Source organism: Rhinolophus sinicus, linkage group LG12 (assembly GCF_036562045.2).
Source record: "Rhinolophus sinicus isolate RSC01 linkage group LG12, ASM3656204v1, whole genome shotgun sequence".
NCBI lineage: Eukaryota > Metazoa > Chordata > Mammalia > Chiroptera > Rhinolophidae > Rhinolophus > Rhinolophus sinicus.
In genome coordinates, this window is record NC_133761.1 from 14,941,574 (window position 1) to 14,960,288 (window position 18,715).

The 18,715-nt window shown below is 35.0% G+C and overlaps 1 protein-coding gene across 6 annotated transcripts in view; it reads left to right on the plus strand.

Annotated features, from left to right (window-relative positions):
- Positions 1–18,715, plus strand: part of TAF2 (TATA-box binding protein associated factor 2) — a 67,885-nt gene that overhangs the window by 45,826 nt on the left and 3,344 nt on the right. For 4 of the 6 annotated variants that reach the window (XM_019715846.2, XM_019715914.2, XM_019716149.2 and 1 more), the window contains 5 exons: positions 3,897–4,006; positions 6,507–6,736; positions 8,174–8,329; positions 8,815–8,920; positions 11,673–11,795. In XM_019715846.2, the coding sequence (XP_019571405.2) occupies positions 3,897–4,006; positions 6,507–6,736; positions 8,174–8,329; positions 8,815–8,920; positions 11,673–11,795 (725 nt within the window). The remainder of the gene's footprint in view (positions 1–3,896; positions 4,007–6,506; positions 6,737–8,173; positions 8,330–8,814; positions 8,921–11,672; positions 11,796–18,715) is intronic. The other 2 variants (XM_019716003.2, XM_019716078.2) reach the window with 1 other exon arrangement.

The following is an 18,715-nucleotide window of genomic DNA, read 5'->3' on the forward strand; positions in this document are numbered from 1 at the left end:
TTCCTTTCTATCACGTATAAAATCTTAAGGTTTATTAAATAGACTTGGGATTAAAAAATGTAATGTAACACTTCAAAAATTTTAGAAAATAAAAGAAAACCCTAGTCATGACACAGTAATTATTTTCATTTTTGTGTTCCCTTCCAGTCTTCATTTCTGCTGTTTCTTTTGCAAAGTAGGATGTTTATTGTATATTTGAATAGGATTAAATTTTTGACCATTTTTGTCTTTCTTTCTTTGCACATAGTAGACACTCAGATTTTTATTTTTCAATGTTACGGTTTCATAAAATAAAATTAGAAATCTGGAAAGTAACTTAGATTATAGCCATTCCAATGAGGAACAGACCTAGACATGAATTGTTTTGCTCAACTTTACACATCAGTTGGCACATAGTTGTTTTCTTCTAAAAAGACAAACAAGTAAACTCTGCCTTCTAACCTCACTGAAATGCATCATGGCACGAGGAATCCACGTAAGAGATTTCAGCTCTCTAACAGAGACATTATCTTCTGCCAACAGTAGTTTTCCGGGTTGGTTGTAGCAGTGAGTTCTTGGTTAAGTTACTTTATATTTCAGTGTCTTAAATGATGTTTATTATATAAGCATTCTTTATACAAAGGTTTGCTGTTAATACTTCATAGTTCTTCATTTGTGATCTAAATTGTATTTTAAATAATTTGTCCTTGTGATTGGTACATACTAAGGGTAAGATTGACATGGACAAAAATCTCATAATCCCCCATTCTGAAGTATATATTCAGACAAAAGGCGATAGGCAGGAAAGCTGCCTCATCTCTGAAAGTTTATAATAAGATCCTACTGATAGCAAGTAGGAACAGAAAGTATAAATACAGTATAAATAGAGTTTACCATGTATTCTTCATTTATGTTTTAATTTCCATCAACAGAACTAACATTAAGATGCATATTTCTGAGATCTTGGAATTGTGCTTTGAAGACCATTTTAGATTATAGTATCATGTAATATTTAAAGTTTTTAGATTTCTAAATTATATACTATAGAATCTAAATGATTGCTTTTGAAATATTGTGTAGAACTGTTAATATCATTGAAATTTCAAGAGTAAGGCCACTTCTTAAGCAGTTCTGGAAGTCCTCTTTCGTGAGTGTCTTTTGTTGCACTATCGTGTCTTTCTCGATGTCCTGAATCATTTTAACTTTGAGGAAGAGCCAGATGTCGCACAGTGCGAGATCCAGTTCATACTTGTAAGGAGGATGAGGACACACCATAATGTTTTTATTTGACAGTAATTGCCATATACCAGAAGTGATGTGTGACACGGAGCATTGTCATGATGGAGGATGATTTACAGCACACTTTAAAACACACCTTCTCTCAACTGCAGTTCACACCCGACTGCACCGAACAAGTTGAGACTTGTCACACACTGTTACTAAGGTTGGACGTGCCACTTCCCGTATTGAAGATCTCTGCCTTTCCATTGGATGGCACCCGGCAACAGCATTCACCGTATTTTGTGATCACAACAGAAAGGCTCCATGTCACACATCACTTCTGGTACAGCAGTTTCTCTCAAATAAAAACATTACGGTGTGTCCTCTTTCATCCACCTTCTTCACTGCATCTGGCACTGTGTGACTTCTGCCTCTTCCCCAAATTCAAAATGACCATGAAAGGTAAACGTTTTGAATCAATTCAAGACATCGAGGCAACCACAATAGTACAACTAATGACACGAAAGAGGACTTCCAGAACTGCTTCAGAAAGTGGCCAGAATAATGGGATAAGTGTGTGCAAAGCGAGGGGGAGTATTTTGAGAGTGATTAATGGCAATGTGTCTTTTATTGTAATAAATTTTTTTTATTGAAACATTCACCATGTATTTTGATCACACCTCATACATCCAATGGTTTTTCTCCTGAGAGATTTTGAGCAGTTTTTTGGTTTTAATTTGACTCCATTTTTTATAGATAGTGATAGCCTACCAAGAAACTTCTCAAGTGTCTAGAGATATAACATGATGTTTTTGCTGCTATGAATATAACATAAACCCATGACTTTCCCAGGATTTACTTCAGGTCTGTTCCATATGTCTGAAGCATATGCTTACTATGAATTTTGATGTTCAATCTCTGAAAAATTAAGCATAAGATTCTCATTGTCTTCCATTAAACTTTATCTCTGAGCATTGCTTTTGAGTGTTTAGTCCTTTATAAATATTTCCTTGTACAAGTCTTCTATTACCTAAGCTTTATAGAAAAACAACACTTTTAAAGAAATATTTAATTGCGTAAAGTAATACATGTACTAATCATTATTGCTCTTTTAGTGGTAATTTGAAAGATATCCCCAGAGCACCCTTTACACTTCATTGGCATGGCTATAAAGAGTTTGTAATGATCTGAGTAAATATCGTCAAGTTTTATTAGTTGGGCCGGACCACTTTGGTATTTGTAGTAACTGGGAAAGCAGCTGGATAGAAACTTAGTAACTTTTCTTCCTCATGCGAATCAAAAGTATAACAAGATCAACATGCTCTAAACAGCAGACATATCCACATTTTAAAAGATGTTATTTATTTATAATACTGATTTATTCTTACAAATAGATTTTGAGGTCCTTAAGGACAGGAATTGTGTTTATCCATAATGGTATGAAAATTTGATATGAAATATCCATAAAGATATGTATCCTCTTTCATATTACCTGTCTGTAAATTGCATCTATAATGACATTTCACTTTTTGTTCTCATAGCCTTTCAATAGTCTTTCAAATGGTCTTCAAATTTCAAAGCACAAACGATGTTAATAGTGAGAATCCACATATTTCAGTTTTACAGACATAAAATTAAAGCCAAAAGGAGTTAAGTAACTGAAACTACAACTAGCAGTTCACTTTCCTCCCTTCTCTTTCTCAAGTACTAATCCCATTTGTTATTTGTCCACCAACAATTAAATATAAAAATTTCCAGGGTTTACACTTTCTTTGAAGTTTGCTAGCTTCAATAAAAGTACAACCTAAGTTTCTTTCTTCCTCCATTCTATCCAAGCATTTCATTACTCTCAAGTCTTGAATTTCTCAGACCTAGTCCTAGGCCTGGCTTTTACCCCATCATTAAATGCTAAATGACTCCCGTAGCTTCCTTGCTTCTCCTTTTCTTTCTCTGTCCTCTTTTTGTGGTCTCTCCTACTCATAGCATTGAACATTTTCTTTTTCAAAGTTTGTTTTAGTCACATCGTCCTGTTTTTCAGACGACTCCATAATGTGTGCAGTACATAAAATCTCCCAGTAGCAGAGTTTAGCTGTTACACTCTATAAGAATACTTTTTTATTAATTGGCCCTTGTAAACCTCAGCTTGTTTTGAGGAAACTTTTTTGCAGTCTCCATATTTAAAATGTTCCTGCACGTTTTCATTAAAATGCTTTACATGCTTTACAAAAATACCAGAATAATGAAGTTTACATTTATTTTATTATCTCAAATGTAGACTTCTTCTTGACCTATATGTGATTTTGTTTTTTTGCCCCATTGTAAGATTTTTATATTTACTGACCAGTTTTTTTTTTTGTTTTTTTTTTGTAAACTTTTCTAAAGAGAGTAAAATGTTCATTTTAGAAGTAGGATGGGAAACGTTGGTTAGTAATACATGGAGTCAGGTTTTAGAAGACCTCATTGTACACTATGCCAATTTTAGAAAGAACAAACCCATCAGAATTTTTTAGTGAAAAAATAACAGTAAACATTTAGGATGTAGCATAATGCCTTTGAAATTAAACTAAGTTTAAACACAAAGCTAGCTCTAAAAAGGAAGATGGTACAACAGGAAGGAGGAACTATAGGTAATTTTCAAATGTTTTTATTTAATGGTCAGCAAAAGTTTAATTTTTTTTTTTTTTTTTATCTTTCAGACATAAAATTCTAAACATGTTGACTAAGAACCCACCATTTACGAAGAACATGGAGTCCCCCTTGTGTAACGAAGCCCTGGTAGATCAACTTTGGAAACTTATGAATTCTGGTGAGACAGCAATGGCTTTTTCAAAATGTTTTATAATTGGTGTGTTTTCATTTTATAACAGGTTTTCAGTACTTATAAAACTGTGGGTAGTTTTTGTCTTTTTCCTTTTTTTTTTTTTTTTAAGGTGGATACTTACTGCACTTACCCTCACATCAGTAGATGTGATAACATTTGCTAAGGATATATTCCACAGGGTGGTTGAGGAAACAAAAATATTAATTTATGTGAGACTGTCTGAAATATTTAAAGAGCTTCAAACATGAACCGGCAAAGTGTTACTGTTGTTTTTTATTTCAGAGGCTACCAAGAGTTGAAATAAGTCTTCTCACCTATTTCTTAGGACATTATATACTCATATACACACACAAATATAAATGAAGTTTGCTGTTTTTACTTAGTGTGAGATGGACAGAAAGACGAGGGCAGACCTACCCTCTGGCATTCTGCACAGTTGTCTGGCCCAACTGTATGTGGCTCCAAGCTTCTGCCGTCAATAAAGAATGCTGGGTTTATTGAAAAATGTCCTGAAACAGTGGCTTTCACAGTGAGCTTTCTTCTCAGCAGCTTTAATAGCAGTTACTTTAGAAAATGAAGAGATGGGCTTTTTTAGGATCAGATTTGCTATTTTAGAGGTTTATCGTTAGATATTTTCTGATTTGAATAGAGAATATCCCTGTGGGGTTTCCTACTTGCTTCTTGAGTGCTGTTCTCCTGATTCAGGTAAGCAGGGTTGGTTCCAAAGCATTAATATAACTGCTAATGTGGACAGAACAGACGGCACTTTTACCCGAGAGGAGAGAGAACGATTTAGTTTTTTTCATGTATATGAACATTCCTTGCCATTTAAGTGATTGGGGTGGGTGGGGTAGGCAAAAGATGAAAGAAAGGTCTTCAAAATGCTGTAACCGAGGACCGAAATCAGCAGCTGTTTCAGGGCCTCTCTCTACTGGAATTGACTGATCTGAAATCGGAGCATTTTTAGTCCTGAGAGGATCCTACAGATCATCTAAGGTATTTGCTCTTATTTTAGGGCCCAGGCAGCTGACTTGCCCAAGATCATCACAGAGGTAGCTGGTAGTTAAGCAGAAATGATTTTTCCCATTGTATCGCTCAACTTAATTCCACTGTAATAACAACCATTATAAGATTTTATTCTATGATTTTGAAATACAGTGGAGTTCTGATTTTTTATCTCTTTTGTAATTTTAACAGAAGCACTGCTGTTTATTTTTTAGCTTCCTTATATCAGCCCTAAATTTTAATACTTGTAAGTCAATTATTTGAAAAAAAAAAAAAACTATCAGGAACTTCCCTCAGGAACAAAACAACATTCATTCCTCTATCCAAACTGAAGGGAAACCAAAACCGAAAAGCCCACATAGGAATAAAGTCACAAAACCCATAGTCTAGGGGTTTCATGCAATTTCAGCGGCCTTCAGTGTGCTACCGAATCATCCTTACTCTGACTTTCAGAACACCGAACACCCTTACCTTGCTCATCAAAGTATGCATTTCTATTTGCCTTTTAAAATTAAAATAATTTTAAATTCAGCCCAGAAACCATAAAAATGATCTAACCCTAGATGACAGATTTCATCCATCAGTCTGTTCTGTTTGATGGTACTGTCTACCTGGGGTGCTCTCTGGGGTAAAAAAGGAAAGTGAGAAAGAATTCTGGTGTCAGTGTGCTCTGGTCTGTCATTGCTTTGGGCAAGGTATAGTCTGAGACCAGCACCCTTATTTTGGACATGGAAAAACAGAGACTCATCAAGGGATTGGAAAGAACTTGACTCTAGTCTCTCAACTACTTTAAACTGAATGTCTACACAGGCAGTCTTCTTCTGGTCAATACCTGTTTTGTTTTACTACCTTTTGCCACCTCTAGGGTTTGCTTATTTCTGTGTGTGTGTGTGTGTGTGTGTGTGTGTGTGTGTGTGTGTGTGTATGTGTTTTTTTTTTAAACAAATGCCTAGTAGAAAATGTTTAGCAAAATATTTTCCTCCTCTATGATACGTCCAAGTTTAGAATTGTATTGTTTCAAGTAGTTGTAGGGTTTCTTATAATTTATTTAAAACCCGAAAGTAATAAATCCGGGAGTTAGAAGAATTTGTTTCAAGTGGTAGGGTTCCTGAAGGTTCATGGAGTGTCTTCCTAACAGGCTGTTAAAGAAGAAAATCAGGCAAATTAAAAGGAAGATTTAGAGGCAGAAAAAATACTATATTTTTGTTTTCATTTTATAAAAAAGAATGGTGTGATAAAAATTTTTCCAATGATAAAATTCATTAGTTCATTCACTGACATTGTTCCTGTAACAATTTGTAAGTATCTGTGTTAAGATACGTCATTAATAAGGTAGAGGGTTTGCCAGTGGGGCTAGTCAATAGATGGCTCCTTTTAGGCATCATAACCCTTTCTTCCCTCTGTACAGGTTCTGGAACAGTTTAAAATGTATGGATAAATGTTCATATTGACTTTTATTTCTTTATTATTTACTTCTTAGGGACTTCGCATGACTGGAGGTTACGGTGTGGTGCTGTGGACTTGTACTTCACGCTTTTTGGCCTCAGTAGACCTTCCTGCTTACCCTTGCCAGAGCTTGGGTTGGTTCTTAATCTGAAAGAGAAAAAAGCTGTCTTGAATCCAACCATAATTCCAGAGGCCATCGCAGGCAACCAAGAAACTGCTATTAATCCAAGTAGTCATGCACAGCTAGTTGGATTTCAGAACCCTGTAAGAATCACATGTTTACAGAAGATGTAGTTTGATTTTACAGAGCTGTTGAGAGAACTGCTTCTTTTGAACTGGCAAATTTTAAAGCCACTAAGTTTTCTGTACCATGAATTTATCTGGCTGACATTAATTTAACACTTTACAATTTATAAAGTGTTGCTGACAATTATGTAGTGCTGCCAGTCCATTTACTCCTTTTGTTTTGATGTAATAATATTTTGTACTTGAGCATAGACTTTCTTCTTTGAGTAGTATAAAATTAAAATGAATATTTAACCTGTTACATACTAACCTGTATTGTCCATATATGGTAGTGGCAAACTCAACACAAGGGGCCTTGACTTTTTTTTTCTACTTTGTGTATTACTTACCGTGTTTCCCCCAAAATAAGACCAGGTGTTATATTAATTTTTGCTCCAAAAGACACATTAGGGCTTATGTTTAGGGGATGTCATCGTGGAAAATCATGCTAGGGCTTGTTTTCCGGTTAGATCTTATTTTCGGAGAAACACGGTAGCACAGTTCTAAACATATGAAAGTGCCTGGCAAATACTTGTTGAATCAAACAAAGAAATGATGACGAATGGTCAGGTAAATGAGTAATCTGATTTGGGAGGAGATTATGTATTACATTTTGAAATTTATATATATGTGTATGTGTTTGCCTTTAGAAAAGTTTTCTTTGTGACTATGGATTATAAAAGTACTAGACTTTTTATAGAAAAACCTTTAGAATACATATCAGTCATTTTATTGTAATTTAAAGAAAGTTTTCTAGAAATTGTCTTATTGATGACAAAATGTCCCCAATATTTCAAGCTTCATTTTTCACCAATATTTAGACCAGATTACTTGCCTGGCAATTCCCTACTGGTGTTTTGACACATAGAGATTCTCTCTATGCTAGTTAGACATAGTCATTTTAAATTACTTATTCATCTAGAGTTTCTGAAATATAATTGTACTTATTTGTTATAAATTTAAAATGTATCCTCGAGTTTGGGTTATAAAGAAGTAAGACAAATTTTTCCATAGCAGAAAAGAGTCTCATTAAAGAGCTCTTTCAGATCTAAATATTTATAAACCTATAGAAATGAATGTGTTTATAATTCTTACTCATATATGTTCATTTATTCACATTCATACTTGGAGTCTTCAGGATAAGAGGAGAAAAAGACACCAAAAGATAGTATTCTTTTGGGAAAGATCTAAAAGTTCACATAACTTCCTTCTCCCTTACCCCCCCCCCCCACCTCCCCCCAAAAAATCAAAAACCAGCAGACAGGAAAAGGTGAAATTTATTGTAAGCCCATTGCTGATAACTTTTAGGCACTGGGCATGCTCTAATCTGCATGGTTGCTGTAGCTGTTAGTTTTCAGCTATAATATGAGCTGCTTGTCTTCAGGAATCTAATTTTGATCTTGAATATTGCTGCAGGAAGATGATCACCTTGCCAAGGAAGCATCATGTAATATATCAGCTCATCAGCAGGGAGTGAAGAGGAAGGCTGATACACCACTGGGGTCCCCACTAGAACCTGGTCAAATACTGGAGAAGAATGAGGATAGCAGTAAAGTCAAACTGAAAATCAGAGTAAGAAATACAGGTTAAGCCTGTATTAACAGTGTAGGATATTCATCTTCTTATAAATCTTTGTGAATACTTGCAATGGTTTTTCCTTAGGAACAGATGGGGCAGACTGAATCATAAAAGAACCCAAGTGTCCATCTCAGACATTCCAGTTGATTGTTTAACTTCTGTTATCACGTACTTCTTCTCTGTTTGGGGAGGAACTATGTGTGCACAGTCTACCACAGCTCACTACTTCTTCCCACAACATAGGAATAGATTTTAGTTGCTGTTACGTTTCCAGTCAGCTTCTTTGGGAGGCTAAAAATCACATAATCTTTTCTCTCTCTTAATACTTTTTGAGAAAAAGAGACTGCTTTTCCTTTTAAGATTCTTTGGGGGTATAGCCTGTGGCCTCTCTGCTACCTTTCCTAAGAGCTAAGTAAGATCCAAGCATAAAGTGATACAATGGCCCTTTTTCTCCTTTGTTCTGTGTGTGTGTGTTTTAGTTTTCAAGTTCTCAAGACGAGGAGGAGATTGATATGGACACCGTTCATGATAGCCAGGCATTCATTTCCCATCACCTGAACATGCTTGAAAGGCCGTCAACTCCAGGTACGGTTGGCATTACTGCAGTCACTGGGGTGATGCACAGAGTTCACATGGTATCACTATTCCAAGGCGGGTAGTGTTATTTTCAAGTGAACAACTGTAAAGTTTTAAAGTAGATGGTATAAAATAAAATATTACATTATAACACATATCAGCAAAGGAATAAATTTTAAAAAAAGTGTTTCTTTAGATTTTGTTATATTTTATTTTTAATATTTGATATTCTTCTGGATTTGTTTTTTTAAAAAAATCCATTCATCAAATTCCTTCCAATGACTTTAATTCCTCTCTCTCTCTTTTTCTCTCTCTTTCTGTCTTGTAATAGGCTTAACTTCAAAATAAAATACTAGATCTATTTTCTTTTTAATAATGTAACCATAATTATATTTAAACATTTCTTGACTAAAGGTAGTGCCACCTGTAACACAGCTACTTCCCTTTTTGTCTGCCTATTTCACATAGCGTATCATAGATGTTTTTAAATGTATCTCAAACATCATAATCTTTCTTTTTGAAAATGTTACCTGAGACAGTATTGAGTTGTTATACTATAGTTTACCTTATTTCCCTGATGGTAGACATTTACATTATTTCTGATTTTTATTTATTACAGGTAATTCTGCACTGCACATTTTCATACAAAAGCTTTTTTTTCTTTTTTTTAATCAAATTACGTTCTAACAATAAATTCCCCAAAATATACCATTTCCCCGAAAATAAGACCTAGCCGGACAATCAGCTCTATTGCGTCTTTTGGAGCAAAGATTAATATAAGACCCGGTCTTATTTTACTATAATATAAGACCGGGTCTTCTATGACGTAAGACCCGGTATAACATAATATAATTATAATTATAATATAATATAATATACTATAATATAATACCCCATCTTATTTTACTATAATACAAGACCCAGTCTTATATAATGTAATATAAGACCGGGTCTTACATTAATTTTTGCTCCAAAAAACGCATTAGAGCTGATTGTTCGACTAGGTCTTATTTTTGGGGAAACATGGTATTATTGACAAAATGACTAATTTTAGCTATATTATGAGATACCTCAGAAGATTTTCTTAGCTCTTGCTTCATATTGCCAAAATACTTTTTGAAGAGATTATATCTAGTTTATGTCATCAGCATTTTTTAATTTTCAGAAATAAAGCTTTGATGTAACTTGCATGTGAATTGTGAACTATGGTAATAAAACAAATATCTGTGAACTGCCACCCACCTTACCTATTTTACTCCATGCTTCACCCGTTCCCTCTGTGCTTCTTCCCTGATTCTTTTCACTGGCCTTTGCACTGCAAGTAAATATTGCCTTGAATTTTCTGTTGTTCCTTTTTTATAATCATTCTGCTGCTTTTCTTTATAGTGTACCACATAGATATATGATCTGTATGTTTACTTGCACTTGGTTTTGAATTTTATGAAAATGGTATGATATTCAATATGACTTGTTTTTTTCACTCAATGTTGTTGTTCTAAAATTCATCCATATTTATTGATAAAAGGTGTAATTCATTAATTTTCGTTTATAATTTATAATTTTTTATGTCATGTTTTATTATCAGTGTTATAACTTGAAAGATACTTATTGATACACTATAAAATGATAATTCAATTTTACTTTATAATACATTTATTTTATTATAATTATGACGATTTTTCTTTTCTTCTTTTTTTGGGGGGTACTGTTCCTGTTTCTTTTTATTGGAAAATCCTATTCATACCCTCTGCTATTTGTCTTTTATGATCTTTTTATTTTTGAATGAGGATGAGGTTTTTTGTTTGTTTGTTTGTTTGTTTGTTTTTTAACATGTTGCATTTGTGCAAAATCCCTCTTATCTACTATCTACTTTGGTCTGCTTTTTGTTTATTTGGCCTTTTGTTTAATTTTAGTTATGAGACCTAAATTATTTTTCATTATCTAGTAATCTGGGATGCACTAGTAGAATTTGAGAACTGGCTTCAGGTAGAATATGAGCTTAAGATATGTTTGAAAACTGACAGGTTATGAATTCTTTGGCTTTTATAATTGTAAGAGATCTTAACAATTATTTATTTGTTCTATCCATTTCACAGATAAGTAAACTTAAACATAAAGGTATCAAATGGCTTGCCCTAAAATGACAGAGTCAAGTACTAGCCAACTCAGGGTTAGACCCAAATCTTAGACTTTTTCCATGTGACAAATGAAGGGATTGAGACACAAACAGATAAATGTCTTACATGGATAATATATCTAATTTGTTGATAATTTGGAATCAGTACGTGGGTCTCCTGACACCTACTATAATGCTGTTCACGTTAGACCATTTCCTAATATCATCTATAACCCCTAAATTATTTGGATTGATTTGTTGAGTAAATATTTAATGGACTTTATTAGCATCTTGAGGGGGGATGGCAAACTTTACTATATGCAAAGTTCCACATAAATAATAAAAAACGTGACATGATTTCTGCCCCAGAGTATAGAATCCAATTTATATGTTCAGCAGGCCAGTCAAACTTACTGTCTTTCTCGAATGTGTGTTGTTCTCAGACTTAAGCATATAGGAACCGTTACAAAGGATTAAATCAAATGGGATCATCAGTAGTAAAAAGTATTATTTTTATTATTAGAATTTTACTCTTGAACTGCTTCTGGTTTTAAGGTTAACTTATAAAAAACTGTCAGGTTTTTCTTTTTTCTTTTGGGAAACAAGGAAATAAATCCCTGTTCTCCTTCTTCTTTGGCATTTTAGGGCTGTCTAAATACCGACCAGCTAGCTCCCGGTCTGCTTTAATACCCCAGCACTCACCAGGCTGTGATGGCACACCTGCCACAAAACCCCCGTGGAGTATGGAACTTGCACGGAAGGGAACAGGTGAAATTATTGTTATTGTTTTGCTTAAGAACAAAACTATAAACTTCATAAGTTTCCTTTTCAATTTAAAAAAACAAAAAAGATAGATCTGAGGACTTGCTTTCCTTGCAACACATTGAATTTATATTATTGAATATACAGACTATTTTAAATGAACATTTTACTATTTCAAAAGTAGAGTACCCCTAGTACATAAAATTTGGAAATAACAGAAAAGTAGAAAGGAGGGGAAAAAAAATCATCCCTCATTATGCCATTTGAAGATACCCATTATATTAACATTTTGCTCATTCCTTGCAGTGTTTTTTCTAAGAATATTATAATATGAAAAATGCCAACTTCAGTAGAAACTATCGAATCTGTGCCTTTATACTTTTGTAAAATAGAGAAATGAATCACTTTTTTGCTCCTCCCACTCCCTGTGAAAGATTTACAGTTGGTCAATCCCTAAGACTTGATGCTATACTAGGAAAACTAACATGTTCTGTTTTTTAAATTGTACTAATTGGCCTTAAGTTTATGAAAGGTAACTCAGTTCATATATGTTTATGATCGATTCTCCTATTTTATATTGTTCTTTTGCTGCCTACAAAGAGAAGATTCTAATCCAAATGAAGAGTGAACATTCAGTGCTGATGAACAAACATTCAGCCTTCAAGTTTTAGAGGAACAGAGAGTAAAAAACAAGATACATAAGCAAAATCATTTTTAAAGAATAGTTTTTCCAAAACTCATTAGTCAGGCTTTAAAATTTCAACAGATGGGTTTTGCTTATATAATATAAACTGGGTTTTTATGATATAAACAAGAGTAACTGTTTATTTATTTGAGAGGCTTAGGGAATTAACTGTGATTAATAGGAGACTTCAAACAAAAGCAACACATCAAAATATTTTGGTGTTGAGACCCCAGACTTTTGGGTGCTTATATCTCCTGGTGTGCTCTATGCATTCATTGTAATAGATTCACAAAATGTATTTCAGAAGGAAATCAGCTGGAGACTTTAGAACTTACTTTGATAAGTGAATGTTGACATTTCTTGGCCCTTGCCCGTTGTGTATTCTCTTGGTTTTGTTTTTGGTTTGGGTGTAATTATGCTTTATTATCATTATACTTATTGCAATTTTACCAGATGTGAAAATTTTTCTACATTTTTAAAAATTATAATGCTTCAGATGTTTCAAACCTGTTGCTATAGTTTGAGAGTGATACTTCTGCCTGCCTTTCTTGTCTTTAAGAAAAATAAATTCTGTCTAAATTCCAACAGTCAAATTCCTATTCTAGAAGATAATCTGAATACGTACGTTTGTTTGGTTTTTCTTCATTGTGTGGCACACTAACCTATGTAGAAGCAAATCTTAACACCTTTTTGTGCCACCAATGAGCCTTTGTGTTATTGTCCCATGTTGCTTTACAACATACATTTTTACTTTTTTTTGGAATTTCTCTTTACTGTCTTATAGTTCTCATGGCATCGTGTGGGAAGACGGGATGAGATACAGGGCTAGTGGTAGGGAATAAATAGCAAAGCTTCAAAATTTCAGCTTTGGTTGTTATCATTGTGGGACCCTTTTATGTCATGAGGCAAAAATGTATACCAGTATGTTATATACAGACTGATTTGAATATATTCTTTAATGTGCCTTTGCAATGTTCTTTACATGTATTTATGCTGTTCGGTACCTACCCTGTGACCATTGACCAAGTCTTAAAATTCACTAGTGTGACCATTAGAATTTAAAAAACCCTCATTTTACAAATGCTAATGTTCCAAATGTTTATTTATACCTGTATTTATTTTGCGATTCTAAATGCAGTTTTCCCTTAGACACATTGTTGTATTTGATAGGTAACTTTCCCAAACTATCCAACAGAAACCCTCTTAATTTATACGTGAAGAACAGAAGTATCAAACCTAGCCACTGCGTGTAACAATATTGCTGAGAGAGGAGTACTTATAGCTCCATCTTTTGGAATGTCAGAAGCACAACTTTAACCTAACCCAAGTAAAGTTGGCAGTAAAACAGGAACGTCCTCTCTTGTGGCCTCCGGCTAGAGCTGGGGGTCTCCTTCTGTGGAGAGCCTTGCCCTGGGGTTGAGAGTTGGGGGTTCAGGAGAGAAGGCATAGAACAGGGAGTGGTAAGGGAAGCTGTGAGCTGTGATCTCTCTTAAGTCTTCAGGGATTCTAGATTAAAATTCTCAAGTGGGTTTTGGGGGCCTTATTCAGCTTTTCCAACTGAGGCATCTTTTATTTGGCCTATAGAAGTGTTACAAATTTTTTTGAAGTCGTTGACTAAAAATGAAGAGATTACACATAAAAATCTGGATTTCCAGGTTCTCGTGAAAAAGAGTTAATTAACTGAGAAGCCTTTTTTAGGCAGGGATGTGCTTTTTATTTCATTGATTCCCCTTGTGTTGCACCTGTAATCTGTATACTCATTTATGCTGCCTCCTTCAGTGCAGCTTTGGAGTTTGGACCCCTGTTTCCTGTATTCATGAGCAAGTCTGAGACGGGTGCTTTAGAGCCAGGAAGCAAGATGAGAATTGGAATGAGTTGGCGATGTCATCTGGGAGGGATAAAAAAGGAATGCCGGTTTCGGTCCCATGAAGCAGGGATAGGACCGGTTTTGTTTGGCTTGCTTTTTAACCTTCCCCCCACCACACCCCCTAATTTTCTGTTTCCTTGCATATGATAGTGAGAAGAATACTTCAGGGGTACAGATGATACATGTGTGATAGGTTAAGCCATTTGGAGTAAGAAAGGAGAAGTGACAGGGGTGTTTTCCGTCATTACTGTTTCTTTCCCTCTCCTGAGTCTAAGGAAGGGAATTTGGAGAAAGGGCTATATGGTTTCCGTGGTGATGGGTTAAGCACACCATGTCCTTTCTTTACCACTACACAAGCCTGAGGCGGTGCAGGGGACGCTGTGAGAAAGTGGAGAGAAGGAATGACACGAGCAGGAGTGGGGGAAATCCCTAGTGGCTTCTGTGGGGGTGAGACGGAGAGTTCCAGCAACTGCCTAGCCAGGGCTGCTGTATTACGTAACACCTTCTTGCATAAGGCAGCAAAACACTGTTCTGGTGTATGAAATCCTTTTAAAAAAAAAGCTTGAGAGCCCTAGAGTTCTTTCTTTCGAAACTCTCATATGAAAAACAGACTTTGATCTTTTTTCTTAAATTATAACGATATAATTCTACACTTTTTTATAGTGATCTAAAGAGTTCAAAGAACAGACTTCACACTTTTCCTAATGGAAACTGCAGATTCTGTTAAATTTAAATATATACCTAATGCGAATGAATTTAAGAGAATTAGCAGGTTATTTACCGCCTGTTATCAGCACTTTTATCAAATGGCTGAAAAGCTTCCACATTAGGCTTATATTGAGTACCTCTTTCTGTTTGTTTTACATTTGTTAAATTGACTGTAGCTAACCCTTGTCCATAATGCAGTTTATTAGGTCTCTAGGAAAAATTTTATTGTGGGCAGAATAACAAAACTCAACAGCTGTTTTGTTCTTTCTATATAACATGAAATAGAAAATATAGAATGTGAATTGTACATTTATGTCCTTTTTCTTATATATCTGCTATTCTACAGTAGAAACATATTTCAAGTTACTGAAAGGACTTTCATTGGCTTAAAAATGAGTAGTGCTTAACCTTGGGTGGGCCTCAAGTTCCTAGGCATCTTATAAACCCCTGAAATATTATGTGAAATTATGTGTGTAAATGTTTGTGTCAGGGAGATGGCATTTTTCTCAATGGAGATTCTATTGATGACCTCATTATGCTAGGATGAAAGTAAATTCATGTGTCCCAAGTCTGACTCTTAATACAACTCCATATGAGAAGGAAAGTGCACTTTCTTATCACCTTGGATTAGACCTGGTAAAACTCAGGAAAGATAGAGAAAATACACATTGTCTACAATAAATGAAAAGAGCTAAAGATTGTTGATGGTGATCGAGTAACATTAGGTTTTATCAGATGTTCTGTTGTTCCAAATACTATTCTAATGAATATTACAATATATCTTTGCACATATGCATGAACACATTTGTGGGATAATTTCTAGAAATGAATTTTCTAAATCAAAGAATATGGGCATTTAACATTTTCACGGGTGGTGCCAAATTCCCTTCTCCTTTTTTAAAAAAACGCTTTATTATGGAAAACTGAACTAGTCAGATTAGTATAATGAACCCCCATGAATCCATTCCTCAGCTTCAACAGTGATCATGGCTGGTCTTGTGTAATTTATACCCTTACTCATTTTCACTCTTCTGAATTATTTTGAAACAAATCCCACACATCATTGTAAATAATTCAGTATGTATCTCTAAAAGATAAGGACTTTAAAAAGTCATAACCACAGTAATGTTCTTATATTTTTAAAAATTGGATTATTTCATATTAAATATCCAGTTATTGTTTACATTTCAGTTGACTTATAAATGCCATTATTTTTATATTTTGAACAATTTATTTGTTTGAGTCAGTGTTCACGTAAAGTCTACACATTGCAGTTGGCTGATACATCCTTTACATCTTTTTAAATTTAAAGTTTCCAGTCGATCTTTTTATCTCTCTTCCCCCACCGCTTTACAATGTACATGTATTTGTGAAAGAAATCAGGTTTTGATCTGTAGTTTTCAAGTCTATGTTTTGCGAATTGTATACCTCTGGTGTAATTAACATATTGGAGTCCTGTATATTGCCTGTAAATTTGTAGTTGTATCTAGAAGCTTCATCGGATTCAGGTTTCTAGATGGTGGTGAGCTTTTCAGTGTGGGAGCACACCGTGTCTGGTGACTTTGTAAGGTTAGTCATGAAGATGCTCAAGGCCTCAACTCAGTAATTCCGAGGGTTGTGACATGGTGACATTCTAATTTAGCTTTCCATTTTTATTTATCAACTGGATGGTTTTTATAAAGCTAAATTCCCCCTCATCTACTGTTGCCCAGTAATAGGTCATAAAGGGAAACAAAGATAAAGGCTTGATTCTCTCTGTTTACTTAATAAGTTTTAAAAATAATAAATTGACTAACCAGCATCCTCCTGTGTGATCAGTGAGTTCCAGCCCAGTGCAGTTGTTATCCTTACCAGTATTCAAATTGTCCCACCTCTGGACAGTGAGAACCTCTTAAGTTGACTCTTGAGTCTGTTAAGAAGACTTTATCTTCCTTTCTATTATACCAGATGTTTCATGCTCATCTTGTAAATTATCTGCGCAGACCTGCGATCAGCCATTTGTCCTTGGGAGCCTTGGTTCCTAATACCTTCAGCCTTGGATCTAGCTAATCCATTGTCTTCTTAATAAGACTTCATACAAATCAAGAGAAATGTAAGATTTATAATCAGTCAGTATATCTTTAATGCAAAGTATAAAGCCCCTAGATAAAAAATCGGCACTTTGGAAACAGTTATAAGTAAGTATTCCTTGGAAAAGAACCCACCCACGTGTACTCAGTTGTCCACTTGGCAGTTGCCTCTGCTGGGAAGTACGTTTTCCAATATAACTATTGGCTCTTCTGCAGTCCAAGTCGTTTGGCAAGTGTTTAGCATTAATGATGATGCTTCCCCCAGTTCAGAAAAGGACCACAGACTCTCAGTGTAGTGCAGACAGCCAATTGGAAAGCTGCAGCGCCTGTTGATACAGAGTGACTAAATAATGAGATAGGCGCAAAATGTCACCAATTTGCTCATGAGGCTTTGAAGTCTCTTCTGACTTCTCCTCATCACCTGGCTATGTATTCTGTTTGATGTGAAACTATTTCCCCATGTTTATAGAATTGTGACCATATTCATGTAACTCATTTTTTAATCTAAATTAAAATCATACAGTGGTATATTTCACTGATACTGTAAATCAGATATTCTTCAATTTTTTATTTTTCTGAAGAATAGCTAGGAACCAATTAATTGCAAAAGAGTATAGATCTCCAGGCTTGCTTCTATATAAACAATTTCTTTATTTAGTTTTTGTATTATAATAATGAGTGATAGCTTTACCCCAAACCATATGAATATAAAAAATATAATTTTGTGATAGCTAAATGTGAATAATCTGTGAGGACAGGAACTTTGACTCTTTCACTTGCTCTAAAACTTGGACCAGTGCCTGACGCGGAGAAGTACAGTAGTCAGTCAGTACCAGCTGAACAAAAGATCTGTGCTAGTTTCTGTGCTTTATCCATCTGCCTTCAAAATCGGTGACCTTCCAATTGCATTTAGTTGGACTAGGTGCACCTGACATTCTATTTAAAAAGAAACACAACAATTATAATTCTGTTATATTAATTCATTTGTCTAGCAAGCTTTGGCAGGGGTGGGGAGGTGGCATGTAGGGTCTGCTAGGTACTGTGTGAGATGTTGGGATACAAAGATGAAACAAGACAGACTCCTTGTCCTCAAGAAGTTAGGAGTCTAATGGCAGAGACCCAAAGTAAAGCTGTGCTGCAGTCTGAACCGTGCTGTGTGCGGACGGGCGGAATGGCTCAGAGCACAGATTGTGGTGTCGGCTCTTTGGTTTTGTAGCTCAGATCTGCTGGTAACAACGTTGGGCAAGTCAGTTTCTCTGTGCCTTAATTTTCTCATCTTTATTATGTTGTGGGAAAATGAAAGAACTAATGGAGGCGTGGTCCAGTTTGGGGGAAGGGTCCCCCCAAAATGACATTTGAGCTGAGTTTTAAATTATTGGAGCCTAAAATGTTTTGTTTATTTTCTTTTTCTTACCCCTCCTTTAGGTGAGTTTAAACTTGACTTTCTTGGAGAATTTTGCCTCTTATTCCCTCCAACTCCCACTCCCACGTAATTTACCTCTCCTGTTCTGCTCCTCCTTCACTCTGTTTTATCTTTTCATTACTCAGGTGTGCTTATTCCATTTCCTTCTTTGCTAGTTTGTAAGTTCCAGGAGGA